Source organism: Mustela lutreola, chromosome 10 (assembly GCF_030435805.1).
Source record: "Mustela lutreola isolate mMusLut2 chromosome 10, mMusLut2.pri, whole genome shotgun sequence".
Lineage (NCBI taxonomy): Eukaryota > Metazoa > Chordata > Mammalia > Carnivora > Mustelidae > Mustela > Mustela lutreola.
In genome coordinates, this window is record NC_081299.1 from 21,541,200 (window position 1) to 21,568,685 (window position 27,486).

At 43.2% G+C, this 27,486-nt stretch overlaps 1 protein-coding gene across 1 annotated transcript; it reads right to left on the reverse strand.

Annotated features, from left to right (window-relative positions):
• Positions 1-3: 3 nt before the first annotated feature.
• Positions 4-27,486, reverse strand: SRSF4 (serine and arginine rich splicing factor 4). Its single transcript, XM_059138307.1, has 6 exons — positions 27,179-27,486; positions 9,829-9,971; positions 8,809-8,921; positions 5,243-5,457; positions 1,747-1,836; positions 4-1,509 (listed from the first exon to the last, which is right to left on the reverse strand). Exons 1-6 carry the CDS (start codon positions 27,283-27,285, stop codon positions 669-671), a joined length of 1,509 nt encoding a protein of 502 aa, XP_058994290.1. The 5' UTR covers positions 27,286-27,486; the 3' UTR covers positions 4-668.

Here is a 27,486-nt window from a genome sequence, read left to right on the forward strand (position 1 = left end):
AAATTTTGTCAAGCAAAAATAGTCTTTATTCAAATTTAATGGAAACAGGGGTCACTATACTTTGCAAGACGGGGAAAAATAAAATTAAAAAAAATTCTTTTCTTTTCTTTTTTAATATAAAACAATATAATCACAATACCAGAATATGGAACTCTACAGTTTATTTCCTATGGGTTACTGCAGGTATCAATTTTCCTCGACTGTGCTATTCACAACTTTGTTAAGTCCAAAAGTATGAAACCAAAGTGGTAGGAAACTTAAGACTTCGCACTTTCACTAAATGGCAAACATCAAAGGGCATCAATTCAAGGGCAAAAATGGCTGAACTCACCGTACCTACCTATGTCAGCATTCCAGCCTGAAAGCCGTCCAGGTACTGAGCTCCCTGTAGGAAAGGCCAGGCTGAGGGCCGCGGTGGTTTGGATATTCTACTGTGGGCCATGAGTAAAGGGGTTTTCAAAGAGAAGATTGTTTTCAGTCGAGCAGGAAGGCCTGGTGCCAGGAGGCTTTACGGAGAGGAAGCACTTAGATTGAACAATTGTAGACACACCATTAGGGGAGTTAAAAATGTACAGCAGTGACATATGTTCTACTTGGATCACTTGTGCTACGGCTACCAAACATGTACAAAAGACTTCTCGGGGAGTTCCAGCTGTGCTCGTAGCCAGTTAGGACCGCGAGTGGGACCTGGATCTAGACCGAGAGGGCGATCTGGACGCAGACCTGGATCTGGACTTGGACTGAGACCGGGTTTTTGAAGCGGACTTTGATCTGGAGCGTGATTCTGACGGAGGGTTGGGTTTGGACTTGGAATTGGACCTCGACCGGGACCGGGTCTCCTGGTTGGCGCCGGCATCCGCACTCTCTCCGCGGCCCTCCCTCTGGCCGGACTCGGCCTTGGCGTGCTCCCGCTCCTTGGACGCCGAGCGGGACCGCGACCGGGACTGCGAGCGCTCGGCGTCCTCCTTCTTCTTCTTCTTGCTGCCGCCCGACTTGCTGTCGCGCTTACTGCCCCGCTTTCGGCTCCTCTCGCTCTTGCTGCGGCTGCGGCTGCGACTGCGGCTGCGGCTGCGGCTCTCCTCACGGCTCCTCTTTCTGCCCTTCCGCTTGTCCTTGCTTTTGCTGCGGCTGCGGCTGCGGCTGCGGCCTTGGCTGCGGCTGCGGCTGCGGCTCCTGTGCACGCCCTGCTCCTGGCTGCGGCTCTTCTCCTTGCTTCTGCTCCTGCTCACGCTCGCGCGCTTCTCCTCCACTCGCCTCTCCGGACTCCTGCTGCGACTTTTGCTCTTGCTTTTGTGCCGACTGGGACTCCGGCTCTTGGACTTGCCGGCGCCGTCGCTGTTCTGGACCTTCTCTTCGGCCTGGTCTTTACTCTTGCTGCGGCGCTTGTCGGCGCTGCGGCTGCGGCTGCGGCTCTTGTCATCCTTGCTGGGGCTCCGGCTCTTTTCCTTCTTGCTGCGGCTGCGGCTCTGGCTGCGGCTGCGGCTCTTGCTCCGGGAATGCGAGCCTGACCTGCGGAGACACCAGCATCGGCCTCACGCGCAGCCCCGCTGCACAGAAGCAGACGTCCCAAGAGAAGGGGGAGGGCGTGGTGGGCACGGGCCCAGGACGGCTTTCTGCACCCCAACTCTTAAACCCCGGCTGGAAAGCCTGGGGTGAGGGAAGACTGGTACCAGGACTAAAACCCAAGCGGGACGCGGTCTACATGCACCCTGCAGACCGCCTCTGCGTGCACCAGGGAAGACCCACCTGGACCGGGATCTGCTCTTAGAATGGCTGCTTTTGCTGCTGCCGCTTCGGCTTCTGCTCTTACGAGAATGTCTGCTTCGGGAACGAGACCTAGGGGGAGAGAATATCCTTAAATACTTGCTGACAAAAGGCCAGCTGAATAGGAAGGCGTTTCATAATCGAAAAATATGTCTGGCACTGGCTGTGTCCCAGCTCAAAGGTGAAAGAGAACGCGCTCCATGGTTCTAGGTTCGAGGATCCAGTACCCGCAAACGTTGCACCTGCACAGATTCCTTGACACTCAGCACCTCTAGTCCTGAAACGCTTCCCCCCACACCCACTTTTTGCTGGGTCCCTTCCTTCTTCCCGCCGACGCCTCGGTCCCTTCCTTCTTCCCACCGACGCCTCCATCGTTTACACAGTTCCCACAGAGACGCCGCAGCCGCCCTGAACTCTTTCCTGCCCCCTCGTCCGCTTCCAGACGAACAGAGCAATCTGCCCTTCATGTGCCGCCCACCTCTGCTGCCGCCCTGACCAAGCCAACTCCGTCGATCATGGTCCCTCAACAGCCTCCTTACTAGCCTTCCTGTGAACACTTCTGCCCTTTACCGGATTCACTCACTGTGCCAGAGAGCCGTTTTCAAAATATATCCAAGCTCTAGAAAAATCTTTAAAAGGCCAAGACTGTGAACTCTGCTTACTTCCCACCACACGAAACAGGGCTCTTGGGGAAATGACTGATTCCAAGAGCAGGGCAGGAGTGCACAAGATGGGCCTAGAACATCTCCTCAGGGCAGAAAGAGGGAAACGTTCAAAGACTGCTACCATCTACCCAAAAGGACTCTGGCCAAATACGTTGAACCTGTATGGCCATCACACTTCTCTAGACCTAACTTCCAGTTTCAGGGAAGCAGGGGATAAAGCACACGTTCATCGATGCTAAAAGGAAACAGAAAATTCAGAATGTGGGGTACTGCTAAAAAAAAAAAAAAAAAAAAAAGTCAATGTTGTTTGGCGGGGGGAGAGGATAAGGGGGAGGGGCTGCTTCAGACCACAGAGCTTATCATGTAAGACTAGACTGGGATTCTGGTCAGGACAAAAGTAGATCTGAAAATGGCCTGGACAGAAGAGAACTATGGAATCGCTGTTGAGGTTCTTAGATCAGAAAATATAAATGAGGTTCTCCTCATTCAAGGACACACATGCTGATGTATTTAGGGGTGAAGCATCATGTCTTCAACTTCCCTTAAAACGCTACAACAGAGTCAACATGTAGGGCACATGCATAAGTATGCACACATACGAGGAAGACGGCAGGAGGGTCCACAGGTGATCACGAACCATTCTTGCAACTTTGATGTTTGAAAATGATCGCAATGAAAAGCTTGAGAAAACATACACTGAAACATATTCATAAGAAAACCAAACAAAACCAAGATACTGAAGACACAGGAGCCAACTTTAAGGGCTCCCAATGACCAAAGACAGAACAATTTGAGCATAAAAAATTTGCTGTAGAAGATGAAACGTTAAATACACATCAACATCTGAGAATTCATTCAAAATGATATTAACACTAAATCACCACCCTCATCATTACCTTTGGGGAACCCTCGGGCACATTTAAAATTCTAAAAGTTGGTAAGTAAAGGTGTCAAACTTCTTCTATTTTGCACTTCCTATAAAAACTGTATTGGAGAGCAACGAGAGTGGAAGTCATCGACAGAATTACAGACTTTAAATCCAGAAAGAATGAGGAAATTAGAAAGTCATCAGTTAGCAACAGTGACTGACTGGCTCCAGCGAGGGAGGATGCTAAGATGCTAAGCCCGTCAGACGGACTGTCGCAGGACTCCGTAACACATGTTAGAGTCTCTACGAATGCATCACAGCCCCGGCACACTGGTGTGCTCTCCCCATCATTTGCAGTGGGACATCCAGACACCACATGAGGGATGCATCAGGAAGTATCAAGTACTAGTTATGAAGCTGACCTGCTAAAATACCAGCCCTACTCTGCATGCCTCAAGATCTAACTCAAGTTCTAACTATACGTTTATAGGGAATATGGGAGGGAGGATAAAGGAACATAAGTATCACCACCAGATGTGATCAGACAAATCTCCATTAGGAGAAAATCTTCAAAGCGGGCAAGGGTTTCTTCAACTAAATGCATGGAGAATTAAAAAAAAAAAAAAAAGGACAAAGGAGGACATACCAGTGATGAAGAAGAGAAGAGACATGCCATCTAACGGCAATGTGTAACCCCAGCAGGGATCCGAGGAGGAACAAAGCAACTAACCGCAAGCATACGGATTTGAGACAACTGGGGAATGTGCATACAAATTTACTAGCTGTAACATGGCATCACGGTTTTAGACTTCAGACGTACACACTGAAATAATCATGGGTAAAATGACGGGATGCCCAGACCTGCCTTAAAATGAGGCAGTGGCAATGGTGGGGAGGCAAGACTGGCAAAATGACAAGAGATAAAGCTGGATGGAACAGGCATAAGGGAATGCAGAGCTCACTATTTTCTCTCTAATGCTTTATGTATTTGACATTTTCCTTAAGAAAAAAACTAAAAAAACAAAGCCAAACCTGAAAAGCTTAGAAATCTCTAGTGACTTCCCACTGCTCGGAAATCCTTACTTGGCCCATGGCTTGGCAGGATCTGGCCCTTCTCTGCATCACCTCAAGCTGCTCTCGCCCTGCTGCCCTCTGCCGGAAGTACAAGGGCACTAATCCTTTCTCTACCCGCCACCTCCAGCTTCTCCTTAGAGCTCAGCGTCTATGACACCACCTTAGAGAAGCCCCTGTCATTCTCCAAAGTAGTGCTGTGTACATTTCCTTTGCCATACACTCATCACAGCGGTCATTATTTGCTCAATGCTTGTTTTCTCCACTAGGCTGACTTTCATGACGGCACGGACTGTATTTGTCTCGTTCCCAAGTGCCTGGCCTAGTGCTGAGTAGCTGCTGAATAAGAAAGTCTCCACTCTTAGGGTACCTGGGTGGCTCAGTTGTTAAGTGTCTACCTTTGGCTCAGGTCATGATCCCAGGGTCCTGGGATCGAGCCCCACACTGGGCTCCCTGTTCAGTGGGAAGCCTCTCCCACTCCCTCTACTTATGTTCTCTCTCTCACTGTGTCTCTGGCAAATAGATAAATAAAATCTTTAAAAAAAAAAAAAAAAAAGTCTCTACTCTTGAGTAGGTGGTGTTTGGGAAAGTAAACCAAGGGACTACTCGCCATGCTTGTCCCCAGAAAGGGTATGATCTGGGGTACCAAAGAAAAAATATGAAAATAGGTCACTGATACCTGCTTCAGAGAAAGAATTTCAATTTGTGCACATGATGTAAGAGTTCAAGAGTTTTACAAATAAATGTTCAGTTCAAAGTTTGGAGTTACCAAACCAGACAGAACCATGTGCTAAGAATTCAACAGGAGGATTATTCATCTATGTACTCATTAAGGAACTGACAGCAAGCACCGACACGCAAATGTTAGCAGTACCTTGAGTGGCTCCGGCTCCTGGAGTAGGACCGGCGTCGTCGAGAACCTGGCTTGTCTTCAACTAATCTGATTTTTCTGCCATTGACTTCAGTTCCATCTAACTTTTCCAAAGCTCTTTTCATATCAGAATAGGACACAAATTCAATCACCCCTTCATTTTTGCGTCCCTTGTGAGCATCTGCATAGGTCACTTCTCCTGCCTGACGCATATAATCCTTAAAAAAAAAAAAAAGAAAAATCACTCAATAGGTCATGATATATTTTGTTAATGCAATTATCATAATGAACATTAAAAATTAGTTTTCTTCGGAATGGAGTTTACTCCTGAAAATATTTCCATCTATATACCAACCATTTACTAAGGTTCTTTAAAGCACCAGGTGAATGGTAGAGACAACAAGTATTTACTCCTTTAAACAGTTATGTGTGAATATGAACATTTTTAACTATCACTTCCTAAATTTTAGAGTGGCTAGTTTATTTATAGCAGCATTAGACGCTCATGTTACCACACATGAGTAAATGTTAGAGATCTTTTACATTTCATTATAAATACTTGTTTAAAGACATATAAATATTGACAACTATCTAGGGTTATATAAAAAATTCATAAAGGGATTATGAGATTAGCACCTCTGTTTACTTAAAATTGCTGGTAGGGGGCCTGGCTGGCTCAGCGGGAAGAGTATGTGACTCTTGATCTCAGGGTCATGAGTTTGAGCCCCACACTGGGTGCAGAGATTACTTAAATAAATAGAACTTTAAAAAGAAAATGAAATTACTGTTATATCATTTCTTCAAAACAAAGGCAAAAGAACAGTAGTGTCAAGCTCTGGCTTCAAAGGTGCAATAACCCAAGTCCCTTTACTGCTGTTTCCTCTTTGCTCAGGCTCTCCTGGGAGTTCATAAAACCCACTGGGAGAACACAACTAACATGCCAGATACATACTGAAGTGGCGCCTGGCTGGCTCCGCTGGAAGAACACTGGCTCTTGATCTTGGGGTTGGGAGTTTGAGCGCCACGTGTGGTATAGAGATAATAAAAAAACAAAAACTAAAAAAAAAACCAATAAAAGTGGGGGCGCCTGGGTGGCTCAGTCGGTTAAGCATCTGATTCTTGATTCTGGCTCAGGACATGATCTCAGGGTCGTGAAGCCAACCTTCCCATTAGGCTCACACTCAGTGGGGAGGCTGCTTGAGACTCTTTCCCCCTACCCTTGTACCCCTCTCTCTGCTCTCTCTAAAATAAACAAATCTTTAAAAAAAAAAAAGTCATGTATAGATAAGATGAGATCGTATTAGTATTTGAAATGACCATGACATTTAGATAAATTTAGAACTTAAGGTTTTATAGCTAATTTCCCCATAAATACTTTGTATGTAGTGTATACTTACTCAACAGCAGTTTATTTTTGTTACTACTTTCCTCTGAACACATGCCATTCAATACCTTCTTTGCTCACTGCATCACAAAATGTTTAAGCCTTAACATACAACCTTCACAAGTAGGGTGTCCAGTACTATTTCTGAGGATTTCCCAGTTGTTGGGTATTTCAGGTTATGTATAGTCTCTTGCTATATTATTCATAATCCAGCAAGGGAATATCTTTGCAGAAAATTCCTTCAACTGAACTACTGGTAGGAGTGGGGGCTCTGGATAAAAAAAAGGTCCAAAGAATTCATCACCCAGATCTGGACACCTCTCAGACTGAATGAAGAAGATGTTATGAAGTTATGCTAAGACTGGGACTATGTTGGACAGGTTGAGGATGTAAAGGCCTTGAAGAATGACACTACTTTTGTTTTATTATTTCCACACTTCCAAATTACTAGTAACAGCAGCTAATTATTAAATGTTTACTGTAGGGACTGGCATGATTAAAGTCCTAACATGAGATAGATACAATTGTTTTTCCCACTTGGTAGAACAGAAAAGTAGAATATACAGACTTCAGAATCTGAATGAATAGTACTTACCCCACCTGATAGGTCGAACTACCAGTTCTCAATGCCTCTTAAGGCAGACTACCATGTAACTTTCCTCTCAACACCAACATCACTGGGTGTTATGCATTTGTAATTTTAAAAACAAAAAACAGCCGTTAAATTTACTTTTGCATTTCCTCAATTAACACATTTATTGTGCCAGGAACTGTTCCTGGACTTTTTATATTGAATTGCGTTCAATTCTGACAGTAACTGAGTAAAAATGGGTATGAATCCCATTTTTATAGTTGAAAAATATGAGGCACAAAAAGAAAGTAACTTGGTAACTACAGTAAAGGACAGATTCACTGCAGATAGGTGGGCCCCAGAGCCCCGGTCTTAAGTCCGCTCTGACTTACAAGGACATCTGCTCTATGACTCTCTTTTCTAGAGAGTGAAACTACCAAAGGCACGGAAGTAGATCAACTGAACACACCGGCTAAACTCCATTTTAACCGAAAGTCTGAAAGCCTTTCCCAGTTTCTACCCAAACATCAAACCCTTAACTTCCTGAACACCGAGTCATCCCCGCAGCGAGCACAGGTGAGGGCCGCCTCTACTACTGCCGAAAAAGGCACCAAGCGCTGAAGAAACGCCAGCTTAGGCTGTACTCCTGCCTCCCGCGCTAAGACCAACGTGTGAGCCCTTTCTGGATCTTGTCTTTGTTATCTAAAGACTGTTGGGAGCAAATTTAAAAAGGGATATAAAACTGCTTCGATGAGTTAAAGCCATATGAATGTAAGATCCTTAACTACTTTTTGCTGAACCTAAATACGCTCACTCATTTGGCTAGAGAGGATTTGTTTCACAATGGACTAAAAATGAGAAGTGAGAGTGGAAAGTGTGACTTTCTTTTTCTTCTGTCCTTCTACCATCCAGATTAAGACACTACTCAAGCCTTTCTTCCCTACTGAGCTTAAAAACAGTTGTCGAAAACTAAGCTAGGTTCAGTGCACTGGATGGTCAACACAGCAACTGGACCTTAATCTTTGACCTTAAAACTCTTGGAGGATGAGTATTTCATGGGGGAAAAAAACCCAACACAACAAAACCTTATGAAAGAATGAGTCAGACAGTCATTTTCTCCAACGAAGGGCTACTCACAAATGTTGAGTATTACAACTAATGTTGCAGGAAACACCGGTGGTTCCAACTTTTTGTTGGTGAGAAACTATGATGGCATATCTCTCTACAACAAACTCTATACAGTAGCATATTTAATACAGGTTGTCTTTAGAGTGATGGTCCCCTAATGTATAGTAATAGTGAGATTCTGATGCCTTTTCTACTCCTATGGAAGCTTTAAAAATTTTTGTTTCTACTTGTTAAATAGATTTTATTTTTAAACAATCTCTACACCCAACATGGGGCTTGAATCTACAACCTCGAGATCAAGAGTTGCATGTTCCACTGAGCCCACCAGGAGCCCCTAGAACCTTTAGAGATTTTCCAAGCTTCGGGAAAGCTTTCAAACATATAATACCATTACATTCTTCATTCACATGGCCCAGCATAAAATGACCTCTTTCCCAAGTTTAACTCCTCCCCAAACTTATCCCACAAGGTTAGTAAGGCCCAAACCTTTAGGTCTTGCCAGCTGCATCTACTTGACAAATTCTCCACAATAAGTCTGTATTCTGTACGGGTAGGAGGGCCATATTTATCTCGGCCACTTCTTCTATAACCATATCCACCTTTGGAAGTTTCAAATAGATAACATTACTTCAGTGAGGGAAAAGGAAAAAGTGACACAGCACATATTCCCCTTAAGTCTACACCATTTACCCCCACCCCACACAGCACAGATATTTTAGTTCAATCCCCGCCCCTTAATTCTAAACTAGATTAAAAAAAAAATCAACTAAACATGAAATTTAATTTAATTTAATTTACAAAGTGGTAAGTATATATATATATATTCATTAATATTATATTTAAAATTAACATGCATAAATTAAAACTATTAACAATTTAACAATTTAGAAATAAGTAACCAAATTACTAAATCAGTTACTGGTGTTACTCACAGTGATTAAAGTTTTGTGAATATTTTATACGAAAAAAAGATTTTCAGGCACCTATTTCAGTTTAATCTCATCTGTGTCTAACCCTTGGGATCCTCACCACCCAGGTCTAATGGGGAAAGGTTGCGGTCGTCACATGGCTTCCTGTTTTGGTCAGCCAAGGGCCACAATGGTTCAAAGAGCCACGCATGGAAAGGTAACCCAAGGTCAGCAAATGGAACAGGCAGTCATCTTAGCCTCAAAGGATTCTTTTAATTAAAACATTGAGGTCTTTGTTAAATCTATGTTAAACAATTGCATTACAGAGAAAAAAAAACAACAACACAAACACACATCATTAAACATATTTATAAAGTATTAAAACAAGAACTTTATGTCATTAATTAAATTAAAATTAAGCAGTATCAAAGATGTTTATTTGCAATTTTACATTTAAAAAGATACATAATTTATAAAACAAATAGCTTAAAGAGCAATACATTTCAGTGTAACATTCATTAATTAATTACTTAAAAAATTAACATTTAACAACAAAGGCATGTATGGCATTGATACAAATGCCCTTTCAAATGCTTACTGCGTCCAGAACCGTAACTGCCATCTCGACGTGGGCCGCGGGCATGCTCAACAATTACTCGCTCACCACAAAGGTCTTTGCCATTTAGTTCATAAACAGCATCATCTGCATCACGCAGATCATCAAACTCCACAAACCCATATCTAGGAGAGAGCAAACAAAATCCTGGTTGGTGCCACTCTGACATCCAGCTTCACTACCATTAAAGAGAAAGCAATGAGGGTCATGCTTAGCAAAGGTTAGGTGGGTTTTGCAAACTAAGGATCGGCCTTCTCTTCCCTTTGGCTGAAAGCACTTTGCTTTGTGCCAACAGGCACTGCAAGAGGATAGGGAGACTTCTCAAGGCAGACTCCTGTCTTTCTAGTAGGAGGCTCGCTACATACACAGAGACCATTTCTTTTGTTCCCTAAGTAGTTGGTGGCAGTAGCAGAGACCTCCAGAGGGATGCTTGGTATGAAGGATCAAAATATGTGACCCTATGACACTGAGTATTTGCCCTTTTCACATAAAAACTTTTTCTTTTTTTTAGCTTTAACCTCAAATGAGAACTTCGAGAACAACTAGACCTACATCCAGGCACTGCTTTTTACATTTGGAATAAAATACCCAGTAAAAAACTAATAGTAGCTCAAATCTCCGTGAAAGGAAAAAAAAAATTTTTTTTTTTTAAAGTTCCTGTTCTTCTACCTAAACAAATTAATCACAAATGAATTAACTAACTATCCTAGAAATTATCAGTGGAAAAAAAAAATCAGATCTATTCACTTCCTCATGATTTTGCAAATTCACTTCTAGGAGCTTTTAGGTAAGCTGGAATTTTCTAAAACCTATCTATATAGGACTGTGCAAACTTCTTTATAGAGCATGGCTAGGAATTTCCCAACAAAGAGGTTTGCTGGGTTTCACAAATCTGAAAGAAAGCCCCCTCCCCACCGAATCCTGTTCATGCCTGTTAACACAACTTATAAAACTGAACAGCAAAATGTGCAAGGTATTCATAGGTAAGGTTGAACACCCTATAAAACTGTTATCAATAAACCTCAAGTCTGGTCTAACAACACAGCTGTGAAGTCTAGCGTTGTGACCCCTGCCTATATTTAGAAACCAAAACCATCTTCATGATTTTACCTAATCACAAAGGAAAGTTACAAGCAATGTCTTTAACAAAGCTGGGTACACAGGCCAACAGTGACCAGTGTTCCGCTGCGTCTAAACGGACTGGAACTAAAAACAGGTGACAAGGCTTGCCAGGAGCTCATCCAGCCTGACCGACATTATTCCAGTTTCCTTAGCATGTGATGCTGCATTCAGCAACATGTTAAGTGAGAGAAACTTGGAATTGTGGGATTTTCCCTTTCGGGAAGAGTTTCTTTCCAACCAGACTCTCCAGAGGAGACAATGAATGGCTGAAAACTTCGGAGGGTTCTTTAACTGAAATGTCTGAGTGGCATTCAAACTTCAAGTCACTGAATCTCAACTCCATTTAGAAAAATGGAACACAGACACACTGGGTTGTTCAATGGGAAATGTTCTGCAGTAACACAATTCAGAAGCCACCCGGCTCAATCTGTGGGCTATGAAGCCTGAAACGTGGTTTGATGCCTCCAGAAGGCTGGCATCGCTGTGCAACGTAGGAAGAGTCATTCTGAACACAATGTCATATTTAACAAAGCAAGTAAAGCCTCTCCCAATCATGGACTATGTTAGAGTGTTTTACAGTCACTGAGAATCTATCCCTGATAATATACTGCAACTGCCTTTTCCTTTCCTAAGTAGAGTGGGAGAGCAGAAAAGCTGTACTACCATTTTTAGAGACCAAGTTAAATAAAAGAGCAAGTAAAAAAAAAAAAAATCAAATCTACTTTCTACTTAGGTTTCTTTCTTGACAGATCATAAAATACTCCCCTGCCCCCAAAAGTACCTTCCTTAATTTACTTGTCAACTGGTCACAGGTCTGCTCTACCCACAACACGCGCTCCTGGCATCCTATGGGTCAGAGCCTGATGCCAAGGAAAGAGTAATGTGAGAAAACGCTTGCCCCGGGCGTATGAAATGCCCCGGTGCCCCTTTAAGGGCGGCATGCTGGCTCAGCACCACTTGCTGCCCCAAACTCATCTAATGAGGTGTCTGAAGGACAATACGGACTCCCAAAGAGTAACAAATCACAGGCACACCCAAACGGTTTTCTTCAAAATAACCAGGGTTTACAACTATTCGAGGATCAGAGAATGCAAGACCCCGAAGCTCTGCCAATCGTCTCAACTAGAAAGGCCGGCTTCTGGCACTAACGGGTGATGCTTCCGTCAGCCCTATGTGGTACATTTCCCAGACTCAGACCCCTCTGTGCGTGCTCACTCGTTTCTAAGGCTTACATGCAGAACCTGTTCTGACCTTGGAGGGAAAGTAATGACAATCTGTTAAATGGAGACACAATTATCTAAAAACCAAAACCCAAACTAACTAAGGCTCAAACAGACCAATCTTTCTCTGCAGCTGGGGCTGAAGCAAGGCATACCCTGCCAATATTATTCCCTGAGCTGTAGGGACCAATTTGTGTTATTAGAGGAAAATAGCCCTTAACAGTCAGTCTTTCCTTAATAGTTACTTCTAAAATTTCTAATAAGCAAATTCTCATATTGACTTCTAAGTGGGTCACTTAGAAGACACATGCCTGGGATATCGGAGTCACTTATTAAAATAGCTACCCTGAGATAAAATTTATTTTGCTTTACAGAAAAAAAATCTGGCCATTCTGTGAAAAGCCACAGAATCTATTTGGGAAATTTCACTTTATTACTGTTATTATTTTTTAACACACTCTGTGCCCAATGTGGATCTTTAACTCGTGACCCTGAGATCAAGACTGGCATGCTGAACTGAGCCAGCCAGACCCCCTATTTGGGAAGTTTTTATGTCAAAAGTCCAGCCCGAGGATTTAATCAGGCATGTGACTATCACTTCTCTTGGCCATGGGCATGCTCGGTGGGTCTGGAAGATTAAACCAAATATCCTCTTACATCACAAACCACACCAGATAGGGACACCTGTTCTGAGAGCAAAGACCAGACCAGTGTGGTTGCCTCTACCACATTACTGTTTATTCCCATCAGCTCTACTGAAACAATGACTTTGTTTCATTCACTAGGCAGTGAATGGGTCTTCCAAATAAGGCAGAAAGACTACAGAGTAAAATAGTTACTTAACATTTATGAAGTAATCTCCATATACTAGAAAATGTTACCCTACATTCACAATATTTTACAGATGAGGAAACAGACACACAGTGTTAAGTAACTTGCCTGATAAAACAGCAGAGCTGGCATTCAAAACCCATGGGAGGACTCCAGAAGGCAAACTGATAACTACTCATACTGGAGTAGCAAGAACTGGCCTGGGTTCTAGTCCTAGTTGTGCTATCAATCAACTCTGACAAGCAGATTTAAGTCATTTTGTTTTCCTGGGTCTTAGTTTATCTGTGAAATAAAAGGAGCTATACTACATAAGCCTAACGTTTCTCCTAATGTTGTAGTATGATAGGTAAATATTGAAATGAGAGAATTTCAACTAATCTGGTAGCATCAGAGGAATAACACAGTGACAGATGGACAGGGATAAATTTAATTTTTAATCATCTCAGGTGCCCTTAAAAACTACTGTATGGGTCCCAATTTTAGTTTTAAATTTTAGAACTGTCTCTGAATTAAACTTAGTGCCTTCAAGAAAATAAAGCCCTCCCTGGTAACTAATATTAGAGGATCTTTCTACATTGATCTTAACATCACTTTGTGCTTTACAGCAAACAACATGAAACTAATCTCCCCCAAAATACTCTCCTTTTGAACCCTTTGTACACTCAGGCATTCATGCACACTGTACGTGTCGGCATGTGTGGACCAGTGTGCACACATCTCTGGTGGGACCATGAGTAAGCCTCACGAACACAACCCAACAGCTTTCTTTCCAGCTGCAGACACCCCTCCTTTCCTACCGTGAAAACCCACCATCTTTCAGTAATTCCAGTATAAGAATAAAGAAGATGAAGGAATTCAGGAGAATGAATCTTAAGAAAAGTTTAAAAATCCCTCCACCGCAGGGCTTGGTAAAAATAAATCAAAAACCTTCCCATGTGCCTCTTCCTGCTTTCCTCCCAGATGTCATGCCCCCCCCTCCACCCCACGCCTATGTGACATAACAAAAAACATGGCCACTAAATGCACACCATTTTTCAATTAAAAGAGAAACTTCTTTCTTTGCCACTCCTCTGCTATTGCCTTTTCCCTAACTCTTCTTCCTCTGGGTCACATTCTATCCTGACAGATTTACCCCCCTCCCAAAAAAACAAAACAAAACGGGAGGAAGAGTGCCTGTCATTTTCTCCCTAAAAAAGTGGGGACCGTGATTCTTAGCAAGTATGGCCAGGTTTGTGGAGAGCAGGAACAAAGCCACGCGGAGTTGTGTGGGCTGCTCCAGACTTCAGTGCAGGTGCCCGCCATGGCCAGCCCTGGTGGCCCCCAGTCAACAGCACCCCTACTGCTTGGGCTATCAGAACTCGGAAATGCTGGAACCGGAAGGACATGGTTTTAGAATTACCCTGAGACTTCCATTTGTAGTAATGTTAATCACACTTTTCACCCAAGAATTATCATCTGAGCCTATGTTGTTGCTGGAGGGGCTTTCCCTGATCCTAATCCTCTCTAGCCATGGTCCCAAATACCACCCGGCATGGCCCACTGAAGAGAATGTGCCACCTACCCCACCACTTTCAGAAGGACTGAGGGTCACCTCTGTCTCCCAGACATCATCACTGAATCGAGAGACTGGAGAAAAGTCCCTTCTGAAAACTGAGGAGCAGGACCTGCTCTGGAGGTACGCTGACCAAGCTAACCGGGCAGGGCAGGACGAAGGGGATGCTCAGAGCTGGCTAACCCAGGGAGAGTGGACACGATGAGCAAGGGAAAGCGAGCCTCCATGCGTGTGCCTGCCATCGCCCACCGACACTGCTTACCGAGGGGCATGCCTTGGTTGTTCTCTCTATAAGAAAAATGTGCCCCTTTCCACAGTAGATCTCTGCTCACCTTTGTCCTACAACTGTGCCACATGCTTTTCTTTGTATGTGGACATGACAGTCCTCAGCCAACCATCAGCAGGATGTGAGTTTTGTTTTCCCAATGTGGTGAGCCATTCCCACATTCACTCATTTTCCTTGTAAGAACCGAACCTCTCCATGGCTGGTCAGGATTAGGGATGTTGCTGTAGCCAAGGAAAAATTTTCATCTGTTGAAGTTAACCCATGGGGTGGCTTGAACCCTCAAACTAGGGTCAATAGCACTGTTCTTTAAGGGCAGAGCCCTTCAATCTACCCTGAAAGAAATGGCATTCGGTGAACAGGAATCAAACAGCTTTCTTTCAAAAGTACTCAGTGTTGGTCCTACGCTTCCGTCAACTTGGTCCTATGAGGTGAAAAGAGTTAGGACATATTGACAGGATAGTCATAACAGCAGTAATCCTCACTGTCTGCACAGCGTGCTTGGAGAAGCGCAGAAATGCCCTTCTGTACCTTTCTCTACTGCTCAGGTGAGGCCAACTTCAGAGAAAAGCCTGCCAGTGAGAACGCTCACTGCCCAACTCCAGAGGTCTGCCACATTCCAGGGAAGCTGTGGTCAGGCCCTCAGAGCAGAATTACCCAGCGTCACATTCATTGCTCTGGGTCACTGATTACGGTTGCAGTTTGACTTTTCCGGTCACAGAGGGTTGTTTATGACCCCACGACTAGGAGCTCCTACCACATGAAGGGGGTTCCTGAGATCCTTTCCTATCCTGAGACAGGAAGGAGGCTGCTCTGGGCATTCTGGCCTCCCTTTCTTTAGCCTCAGAAGAGGGATGGCCATCAAGGCCGCCCGGAGAAGGTGGATGACTTACCCGTGCTCACTGAGTGGCAGAGCTGGGGTGCGACTTCAGGGCTCACCAGTACCCAGTCTGGGGCTCTTTTCACGTCGGCAAACTGGCAGTTCCCGCACACCAAGAGCTCTCTGATTAGAGCTAGTGTGGATTCCTGGTCTGTAAGCGCTGGCCACAGCTCAGTCTGCACTTGATCTTTCCCCACCTTCAAAGAAGAAAACCTACCTCATGATTTCTCTCTCCTGGAGCCCCTGACCACTAATCTCCTCCCAGCACTCGAGTTTACCCTGATGACTCCTCTCCGGCTGCCCGCTCAGCCTGCCACCCGGCCCTCGGTCTCTCATCTGTGGGGGCCCCCAAGGCCAGCTGTCTTCTTCCTGTCTGATCAGTTTACTTAATTCCAGGATATGGCTATTCTTACTTAGTCAACTTGTCTCTTTGGGTGTAGCAGGGAAAGCCAGCTCCTAGATCATTCTTTTGCTCAGAGGTCTATAATGACTCCTAAACAGCTTTGTTTGGATCGTTCTCCAAACCTGAGTGCCTTGAGTACACAAGGTGAAGCAAAACAATCTTCTTCCACAGAGTTGAGAATTCTCTCTCTTACGAAGTCTCCCACACTTGCCTAATTATCTGAGTACCTTCTTCAGCTCTGGCACTTCTATTCCACTGACAATGTTTCTATGGCCTTTCAAGGCCTTGCTCTTTTCTGTGTGCTGATCCTCTCATTTGATTATGTGCTCTTTAATAACAAAGACTTAATATTTAGTATGGTGCCTGGCACGCAGTAAATAATTTATCTGTGATATTCCATTCATTCCTCGTACTGTATGTGAAGAATGTACTATTATTATGATTACTCCCATTTCACAAATGAGAAGACTGAGACTTGGAAAGCCCAAGCTACTGTTCATTACCAAGGAGCTCAAAGGTGGTTATGGCTGGATCTGAACCCAGATCCACCTGACTCCAGACTCAAGTTCTAAACTACCAGGTTACACTGCCTTTGTAAAGGCAGATGCTTCTTCTCTCCCACAGTCCCGAGTACAACCCTCTTCATTTAACAAATGCTGCTGCTTGACTTGATAATCTAACTTCGGATAAGCCAGGTTGTATTGAAGTTTTTAGTAAATGGGGTAAAGTCTCCAGAGAGATAAAGAAATTGACCTTGGGGCAAAGGTGAGGCCCCTCTACTCTTGGGGTATGTGACAACCAGGTTACTTTCACTCTTGTCTTTTGGTTCCCATTAGCCAGTGTCAGCCATCTGGTCCTTCCGAAAACATGTGTGGGTTCAGAACATAACAGACTAGAAGAATAGAGGAAAAATAAGATTATTCTGTGCAATCCCCATTCTGGAGGTCCCACAACAACCCCTGGAACCTGTCTTTGGTTTTAAGGCTCAGCAAAAATTAGACCAGCATAGAGATGACAAAGAGTTGGGCCTAGAGGTGGTAGATGTGAATGGATATTGACAAAATTATGTATCTAAAAATGCATTTAATTAGTTTTTTAAGGAATGGTGACTGGGACCAAAAAATATAAGCATGAATGGTATGGAAAAAAAAAATGGACCAGAAATCAAAGAATACTATAAGGTTTACAGACTGCCAACTACACCAGGATTACAGCAGCAGCAACCAGGAAAGTACTTTGCAGATAACAGGCATCTAAGATCTGATTTAATTTTGTTTAATTCCATACTACTATTAACTACTCCAGCCCACCAGAATTCTTTCTTTCTTCAAATTCCTTTGTAATAATCTGCACAACTCTGAGGTTTACTCTGAGCTCACCGATGGAGACACCAATACTCAGAGCTGAGAAGGAACTTGCCAAGGCTACCCAACACTTGGGGTCCTTCCTAGCCAAAGTCAACACTCACTACCATGTGCTACTGCCTCTCGTACAGTAATGGGAAGATGTGGTCCAAAGAGAAATTTGAGAAATCCAAGCTCTAGAAGCAGAGAAAATCAGTTTTATCAAATTATGTGCTGTGGAAGAGAAATGCCCACATAACTCTTAGCACTTATGACAAATACTAAATGGGAAAAAATACCATTTCTGCATCTGATAGGTACTGATACCAGTAAGTTGTGAACACTTATTCTCTAAGTTACTTGTGGAACCAAGCCTATCAAAATTACCAAATTTTAGCACCAATCTAGGAAAACAGTGAAAGGTAACATCATTAAGGGAATGCCAGCCCGTCTCTAAAGGAATGCTCACATATCAGGGTGAAGAAAATATAATAGAAACAATCAGTGCCCTAAATATTGAGCAATAAAACAAAATTCCTCCAGAATAGGAGGAGATAGAGAGCAATCTGTATCAAGTTCAAATTTAAGTCTTATTTTGTAACCATTCTATAGGCCTATCTGCCAATTCCTTTCAACTATCCCAAACTGTTTCAAAATGAACTTAAGGGTACTAAGCAATTTCACTTTCCTTAGGCTACTACCATATTTCCACCCTATAAAATGGGACTACTCCCAGAAAGCAACAAACTCCTGAATAATTTGTGGGTCACCATTACAACCACAACCCCCAACACAAAAAATGGGTTTCATTTACATTTTAAACTCAACATGGCTGCTTTCTTCAAAGTGGGTAAGGGGCAAACAATCACACCTGTGTGCCTTTCCATTTTCTGACACTTACCAACACGAAGAGTAAATGAAGAGATCCCACAAGAAAAGGGGTTAACTATTCCCTGATGACACACTACAGTTCATGAAGACAATCAGATTTAAAAAATATATGTATTAAAAAAAAACAACCCCTCAAGAGATGAACATCATATTACCAATTTAGAAAAAAAAAAAAAAAAAAAACACTCTAGGGACGTAAGATAGGAATAGGGTATCTGTTACACCCAAGTGAAATAGTTCACATTCAGCAGACAGAACTACTTGATTCCACACAAAAGCCACAAACAAAGCCAGTTTATACTTACCTCTAAAATGGCACTATGAGTGGGTAACAGCTGTTAAAGCCTCTTAGAAGTTATACCTCTGGGACCATCTTGGCTGTTCCCATATCCCTTATAACCACTCCATGGTCCCCAGGTTGCCGTCAGTTTCTTTTCCTTTTTGGTTAAAGATGTCACTTCCTATGCTATTTCTTAGGGGACACCCTTCCCTTGAAATCGGTCATTTAATTCATTTAGTATTTTAACATTTTCAAATTCTTTTAACATTAATGGATCAACAGCTTCCAGTCATCCACACGAAATAACTTTTCTCAAACTCAGTGCTTCTGGTCCGTGGTTCCTGATCCCGTGCCTGAGCCTCCTGCTCACCTCTTCCACTCCTGAAGGCCAGATCCAGACCTCCCCCCTTTCCTCCTTCAGTTGCCCCACTTTCTCTAGGTCTTGGAGGTCTCTCTTTACAAATGCCCCCAATTCCGGCATCCAGGTCTAAAGATGTGGCTGGGGGACTTGATAGAAGGATTACAAGCGTCCTTTGGGTGCTTCTTCAGGTATCATTTGCAGTTCTAAGACCTCCAGACTTTCATCTCAACACGCAGGAAAGGTAATGTAGGGCATTTCCTCAAAACATGGACATGCAAATCCAAAGCACAGCCTGATCCTTTACCTTCAGGTTACTCCAAGACCAGACAGCCCTAGCAATAACGCAACAGGTATCACTTAACTGCATCTGCTCCCACGATCCCTACCCCGGGGCAGCCAGGACAGAGCTGATACCATCTTACGGCTCCTCAAAGAACAGCCTGAGAGTTTCACTAGAGTTTCTGTCTAGGGCCAGTGTCACAAAAACTACCACCAGTTTCACTGGCGGCAGTAACTTTTTTAGCTTGTTGAAGACTGTAGCTGGGACCAGAGACCGAACAGGCTGTGGAACCTAACTACCTTCCTGTCCTCAACAGGACTGAACCACGGAAGGGAAGAGCATGAAACAGGCTGTGACTGCCACTGCTCCTGCTGTATCTGGTATGAGAATAAGAAAGTGCTTCAGCTTCCAGAGTTGGCAAGAAGTCATTCTATAACCTTGAGCCAGGCATTTAATTGCCCGAATTCCTCAGTTTCCCAATCAGTACAAACTAGAGACAACAACACCTGTTAGTAAAGCGCTCTGGTGTACGCAGCTGAAAAATAAATCACCCAAGTGCAAGCTGTTAATTTTTTAAAATTTTATTTATTTGAAAAAGAGAGAGAGAGAAGAGAGGTCAGTGGGAGAAGCAGACTCCATGCTGAGCAGAGAGCCTGATGTGGGACTCAATCCCGGGACTCTAGGATCATGACCTGAGCGGAAGGCAGTTGCTTAACCAACTGAACCACCCAAGCGCCTGCTGCTAATGTTTTTTAAAGTTTTGAAATTTCGGTGTTAGCTTACAAATTTATAAAGACCACCCCCAATAATATTCTCTCATATACTATGAGCATCTTTCTTAGAGAAGCTCGAAAAACAATTTTCTGTTTAAGTTTCTCGGATGCATCCAGAAATACTGGGAACCCATATCTTATTTTAGCTAGTCTACACCCTATGCTTACTTTTTAAAAGGGACAAATACTTCACATGGCCCTTTTATTCATATGCTCCCTCAAAGAGAAGGGAGGAGCAAGACATTAAACTGAGGAACAGGGGTTGAAAATGACTTGGCCGAATAATTCTAATGTTTCTTCTTACCACAAACTGAATGGGGAACCAGAACCACACAGTGTAAGTCTCCAGCCAGGTAATTTATGCTAGCAACATTTGGTCAAAATTACAGTACAGTTTTGTGTCTTGGCATTGATTTTTCAAAATGACAGACACTTAAAAATTACCCATGTCTCAGGAAAAAGAAAAGTAACATTTAAATTTAAGATGCAGGCCCACTTCAACAAGAGACTGCAGTACAAAAACCAACCTGGTCACATTTGTAATGGGTATACTACTAATGAAGAATGCTGCTAAATCCATAGCACTATTTCTCATTATTTCCTACTCATTTGAGAATCTCGAAAACATTCTTTCCTGCTGTGACACGTGAATTTACTTCACAGAAACTGTCTTAAGGAATGATAAAAATACAAAGTTTTAGGCATGTGATACCAATCACAGCGTTATTTTAACAAGCAGAATTTAGAGATGACCTAAGAGGAATGATTGGGTAATCATGATTCAGTCATACAATAAATTTTCTGCAGGTGTGAAAATGATGTTAAGATTTTTATGTAACAAAAAATATACGAGATAAATCAGGCAGAAAAAGTGGGACATAAAATTGCACATAAGACCTTATGTTAAGATGGCTCAGTTGGTTAAGCGTCTGCTTTTGACTCAGGTCATGATCCCAGGGTCCTGGGTCAGCAGGGAGTCTGCTTCTCTCTCTCTCCCTTTGCCCCTCCTCCTGCTTGTGCTCGTGCACACGCATTCACCTGTGCTCTCACTCTATCTCAAATAAATAAATAAAATCTTTAAATAAAAAGAAGACCTTATTTTAAAAGGACTTTATACTTATTTTCTAATCAGTCAACAAGTTCCTTTTTTTTTTTTTTTTTAAAGATTTTATTTACTTATTTGACAGAGAGATCACAAGTAGGCAGAAAGAGAGGGAGAAGCAGGCTCCCTGCTAAACAGAGAGCCTGATGTGGGGCTCGATCCCAGGACCCTGAGATCATGACCTGAGCTGGGGGCAGAGGCTTAACCCACTGAGCCACCCAGGCGCCCCAACAAGTTCTTTTTAAAGAAAACTCTTAACAGATAAATGGATAAAGATGTGGTATGTGTGTGTGCACATGTATATATACACACACGTGCACACACACACAATGGAATACTATGCAGCCACCAAAATGGAACTAGAGGGTATTATGCTGAGCAAAATAAGTCAATCAATCAGAGAAAGACAATTATCATATGATCTCTCTGATATGAGGAATTTAAGAGGGAGACAAACCATAAAAGACTCTTAATCTCACGAAACATGCTGAGGGGTACTGGGGGAGGCGGATAGGGATAGGGTGGTGGGTTATAGACACTGGGGTGGGTATGTGCTATGGTGAGTGCTGTGAAATGTGTAAGTCCGATGATTCATAAACCTGTACCCCTGGGGCAAATAATACATTACTTGTTAATAAAAAAAAGTTCTTGAAGCTGTTATGCTTGGTAGGCTAAATGGACAAGCCTTAAAGGCTGCACGATAACTTCCTCATATACAATTTTAAACAATCTTGTTAAAAATCACAGTATTAAAAAAATTATAATGAAGGCTAGTTGAGAGCTCAGAAAAACAGGAACTCTTAAACACAACAGGTGAAAATATAAATACTCTGTCTAGAGTAATGGAAACCAATGGGTAGCAAAAGCCTTAAAGATGTGTATATACTCTGACTCCAAAAGTTCACCCAGGAATCCACCCAAGATTTACATAAGGGATATTTACCACAGTGCCATAAAAGCATACACTAGCAAAAAACCAAAGACAATCTAATGTCTCGCAACATGGTTTTAATTATGTACAATAAATTAAGTAACTGCTGAAGGGTGCCTGGGTGGCTCAGTTGTTAAGTGTCTGCCTTCAGCTCAGGTCATGATCCTGGGGTCCTGGGATTGAGCACCACATGAGGATCCCTGCTCAGTGGGAAGCCTGCTTCTCCCTATGCCTGCCTCTCCCCCTGCTTGTGTTCCTTCTCTTGCTGTGTCTCTGTCAAATAAACAAACAAAAACAAAAACAAAAACCTGTTGATATGTGGGAATACTACGAACCCTTTAAGAATCAAGTTGTCAGAGAACACTTCACGACAAAGGTAAAGGTCAGGCTGTCAGGTAGAAACAAACAGGATGTACAGTATGATCCTAGGTCTGTAGAAAAGATGGGGAGGCCTAAGAAGAGTATGGATGTATGAAAAAAAGACAGTCTCAAAACGCAGTGTTACCTTCGGATAATTTTTTGTCCTCTGTATTTTAATTTTATTTTTAAAATATTTTATTTATTCATTTGACAGAGAGAGATCACAGTAGACAGAGAGGCAGGCAGAGAGAGAGAGAGGGAAGCAGGCTCCTCACTGAGCAGAGAGCCCGATGCGGAACTCGATCCCAGGACCCTGAGATCATGACCTGAGCCGAAGGCAGCAGCTTAATCCACTGAGCCACCCAGGCGCCCTGTCCTCTGTATTTTTAAGAAAATTTATAATATGTAAAAATTTTACAATCAGAGATAAATACATGCTATTTTGAAACACTACAGGAATTAAAATGGGTCTTTAATTCTAACTATGTATAAACAAAGTTGTTCAAGTGCTCCTTTGAACAAAACTGTCTTAATCTCTTTTTAGATAAATTACTCCAGAACCAAATGCCTTACTTACAGAAAGATTCAAAGACCTGGACCATAGGGGTTCAACATGCCATTATTTTTGAAGGCAGAACTGCCTGTGGACAAAAAGGTGATGAGGTCTTTTTATTTAAAGGGAGAGTGTTTGCCTTTTCTTTGTCATTCCTGGCACTCATTAGTTGTGCCATTATCATAAAAATGATAATGCAATTATTGCTATTTGGTGGTGGGTGAAGATAATCTCCCACAGTTCAATTAACCAAAAACCAATAACCTGGAACATTAAACTAATTATATTTCCATTATTGCTCCTTTAAAACGAAAAGACAAGAAATTAAACAAAACAAGCTCCCATCAACGACTCAGAGAAAAATCCCTGTGTAGGGTCTGGGGTTGGGGGATTCATCTCAATATCTAAAAATCTAACAATGCTCTACAGTGATCAGGGACAAAACCAGTAATTCTGACTCACCGAAGAGTCTCAACGTATTAAAAAAAAAATTAAGGTAGCTTCTACTTGAAGGGATTTTTGAGGACGGTGAAAATAAAAACTTCCTGCTTATACTTAAGAAGTTGTGCAAATCCAATTAAACAGAAAGGAACACCCCCTGAGAATTCTGGCTACTCACAATTTCACTGCAATATGAAGCACAGAGTGAAATATATAGCCAAGTTTCTCTGTCGAGTTTTAATTCATGTCTTTGGTTAACTTAAAAATAAAACAAAAAACCCTCAATGATTTGGGGCCTAGCTCCTAGGCAAGTAAAATAATCTCAGGGAGTGATAAATTAAATTTCTTAACTAAGATATGGAAAAAGTAAGATATAAAGATCTACAACTGTAACCAAAAGATTTTGTGGCAAGAGAAACTACCATATGAAAAACCTTCTACACTTCACATGATTTATTAATAAAGAAGAAAGCCCACAGAATTCACAAATAATCAAAGGAAGCAAAAGGAAGGCTATAGACAGGCACTGCTAATACTGTTGTTTCCTTGACCCCTGGTCCCATAGTGGCTCTTGCTGGACTTAGTGTGGCAGGTATGAATGTAGGAGACCCTACACCTACCACCTGGCGTGGTCTACAGGGTCCTAGGAGATCTACATCACGTTGTGGTCCCAAATGAACCACCTTTTTAGGAATTCTCTGAAATAAAGGCAATCTAGATTAGGTCCCCTGGAATAATAAAATGGCAGGGAATGGACTACTGCATATACATTTTTTGAAGTCCCAAGAGGATCCATAAAATCCTCACCTGGACACTAAATCTCCCTTCACCTTCTTCATCTGCTTCCTCATTTGGTGAACTTCCAATGCCTATTTAATTCTGAACGTATCTAGTGTCTACTGATACATTTCACACTACAAGTGTGAACTCTTGTTCACAATTCATCAAAATCCTATCCCTCCAAAATCTGCTTCAGAGGTTTGATTACTAATAATTACAAGTCAGGTATGTAAAAAATGCTTCTCAAGGAGACCTACTACCCTTATGTCCAGAACCACAGGCTTACACGTTTCTGAATTACGCCATCTTTCCCTTTTGTACCTCCTCCTTCCTTTCAGACTCCTCTGCACTTCTACAATCTAGTCCAGTCAATTCTTGCTCTAAATCCATCTACACCATTGGTCCTCTGCTCAGCAGTCCCGTTCCTCGGCAGGGATTCCTGAATGCTGCCACATGTGCCAGTTTAATTGTCTCACCTGCCTTCGAATTCCTGAAATGACTTCCCATTTCTCATTTCAGCCTTCAGTTTCAATCACAGATTTCACATATATCATGGTTTAGCAGCAGATCTGCTAAGAGAATAGTTCCCTCAGAGAGACCCAGGCATTTAAGGTTTTGCAAGAATCTGTCCTTTCTCTCCATTTTCCATATTGCTCAATTATTCCCTCCAGAGCCTTTCAATTCCTATCCATGATTTTTGGATGCTCAGTGTAAAATCTTATAGTCGATGCTTCTGGTTCATGTTGTTTGAATCAAGCTAAATCCCTCATGAGACTCAACCCAAGACTGATTCCTCATTCTTTCTCAGAAGTGTTCCTTACTGGACCACCTCCTCATCACTGGTTATGACATACTTTATTCCCAGACACTTTATTTCAAGCCCCAGTCAATTCTTTCTTCAAAGCCCATTTCAAACAAATTCTTCCAACAAACTATTCCAAATTTTACTTGAGTTTAAAGTAAGGGCAAGCATTTCTTAATGTGGACATGTTCTAACTGTCAACACTTAATTTACTCAAGAGCAGAAACTGTTTTTCTTTCTTTCCAATCCATTTAGCACAGTAGCAAGCATCTCATTGGTGGGTTATTAACATGTTTGTCCCATTAACCTTTTTACCATTAACATCAACATTATTTCCTGCTATCACTTGAGTAACTTTAGAAAACAGACCTCACCAAATATCCTTCATGTTACCAAATACTGAAACTGTCTCCTAATGATCACAGTCAAAACCCATTTGATTACAGCTACCATTTACAGCTATGAGCCAAATGCTTTACAATTATCTCTAATGCTCCTTTCCCTTGTAGGTAGGAAAACTGATGACAAAATTTACTGTCAACTTAGTTGGCCTCTGAAGAAAACGTGGAGTTTCCACTTCATCTTTCATACATGTATCAAGCAACAAAACCCCACTTTATCTAGTAAATTTCTTAAAAACCAAAAGCTCTCCTGTACCAAGTGAGTAATTTCCTAAACCTTTTACTCTAAATCAGTATTCGGTATTCATAGTAAACACTTTTAAAAAAAGGTCTTTTTTTTTTTTTTTTAAATCTCTAAACCCAACATGGGGCTTGAACTTACAACCTAGATAACAAGAGTTTCATGCTCCACTGACTGAGCCAGCCACGTGCCCAATAATAAACACTTTTATCGAAGACATTTTCCTTAGTAAGAAGGTGAGTCTTCCTAACAATCTCTTTGAAATGACTTTTTAAAGCCAACCAACAATGTGAGTATATAGAAGCTACCAATTTGTCTCAAATGTGCAACTGAGGTATTTTAACTAACTTCTCAAGTGTTAGTTGCTAGTATTACAATGGAGAGTAACCTGTAACCATTATCAGACCTGTTGCAAATGTCTTTCATATTTTTTTTTTTCCAAATAAGCCAAGAGTTCCTCTAACACTCAAGGTTTAGTGCCCTAAAATGCCCCCCCCCCCACTCCTTTTAATTTTTAGACCTATGTGTTTGAAGTCCTACCTAACGTTTCCTGGCTCTCATAGCTTTCCCCGTTGGGAATCTTCTCCAAGCCGGACTCATCTCTTTCCCCTGAAACGTGTAGCCCCGGGTGGCCCTGCTTTGCCAAAGTAGATCAGGAATACAAGTAACAGACCAAACCCGGGGAGGCAGTAAATTAGCAATTTCGAGCTGTGAATCTCCATCTCCTTAACTAGCTGCCGCAGATACTAGCCAGGGAGGCCACGACCTTCTAACAAATTCTACAACGACAAAGCAATTTTTTGGCAAGTCGTAGAACGGAAACCACAGTATGGAAACTCTGTACGGAGTTTGAAAGATAACGAATCAAGACTTTAAATTACCCTTGTAGGGGAGAACGGTCAAGGCTTTCAGCGCGGCAAGACGATACTTTCGAAACTGCCACTAGACTATTCACTCAAACCCGAGTCTCCCGCCCAAAAATAGTGTGACACATGCACGTCAAAAAAGTGCCTCCCTCCGGAGCTCCTGGCCTCGCGAAAGATGCGTGGTGACTGTCTGATCCATTAGACTGGCCAAGAGGTGAAAAGCGAGCAGGAAATCCTGTTTATTTCCAGCAGCCCTAAGAGCGGGAAAGGTCGGTTTCTATCCGGAGACGAACCAGACCCCACTGCCGGGGCCCGGGAAGGAAAAACCCAGGCCTCCCCGGCGCCCAGGAGCCGTACCCTCCCGCCCGGAGCCCCAATCCCACTCGGGTTTTCCTTCTCCCCGTCCCACTCAGATCCTCACCATCGCTCCCATTATCCCTCCACCACCCCCACCCGCGCAGGCGCAGTGGGAACCAGGGCCTACCCGCGCCCCCGAGGCGCCGCGACTATGGCGGAGCCTGAGCAGGCCAGTAGCAGCTCCGCGCCGGGCAGGCGTCCCTCTCCCGTTCCCGCGGCCTCCCCACCACCGCTGGGGCCCTGTCCCCACCCGGCCGACCCCTCTTCTGCCCTCCTCACCCGTTCTTCAGATCCACCTCCAGGATCTTCCCGTAGCCCTTAAAGAATCGCTCCACATCGCGCTCTCGGGCCTGGTAACTCAGGCGGCCGATGTACACCCGCGGCATCCCGGCAACAGCGGCGGCAGCTTGGCCCGGCCCCAGCCCCCTTAGGCGGCGGCCGGCGAAGCGAGAGCGCGGCGACGGCGGCGGCGGCAACGGGCGAGCGGCGGGACGGACGCAGGCGAGCCCCAGCGACGTACGCGAGCACGCAGCACGCGAGCGCGCGCCTCCCGCCTTCCCCGCCCTCCCCGCAGGCGGAGGGTAACG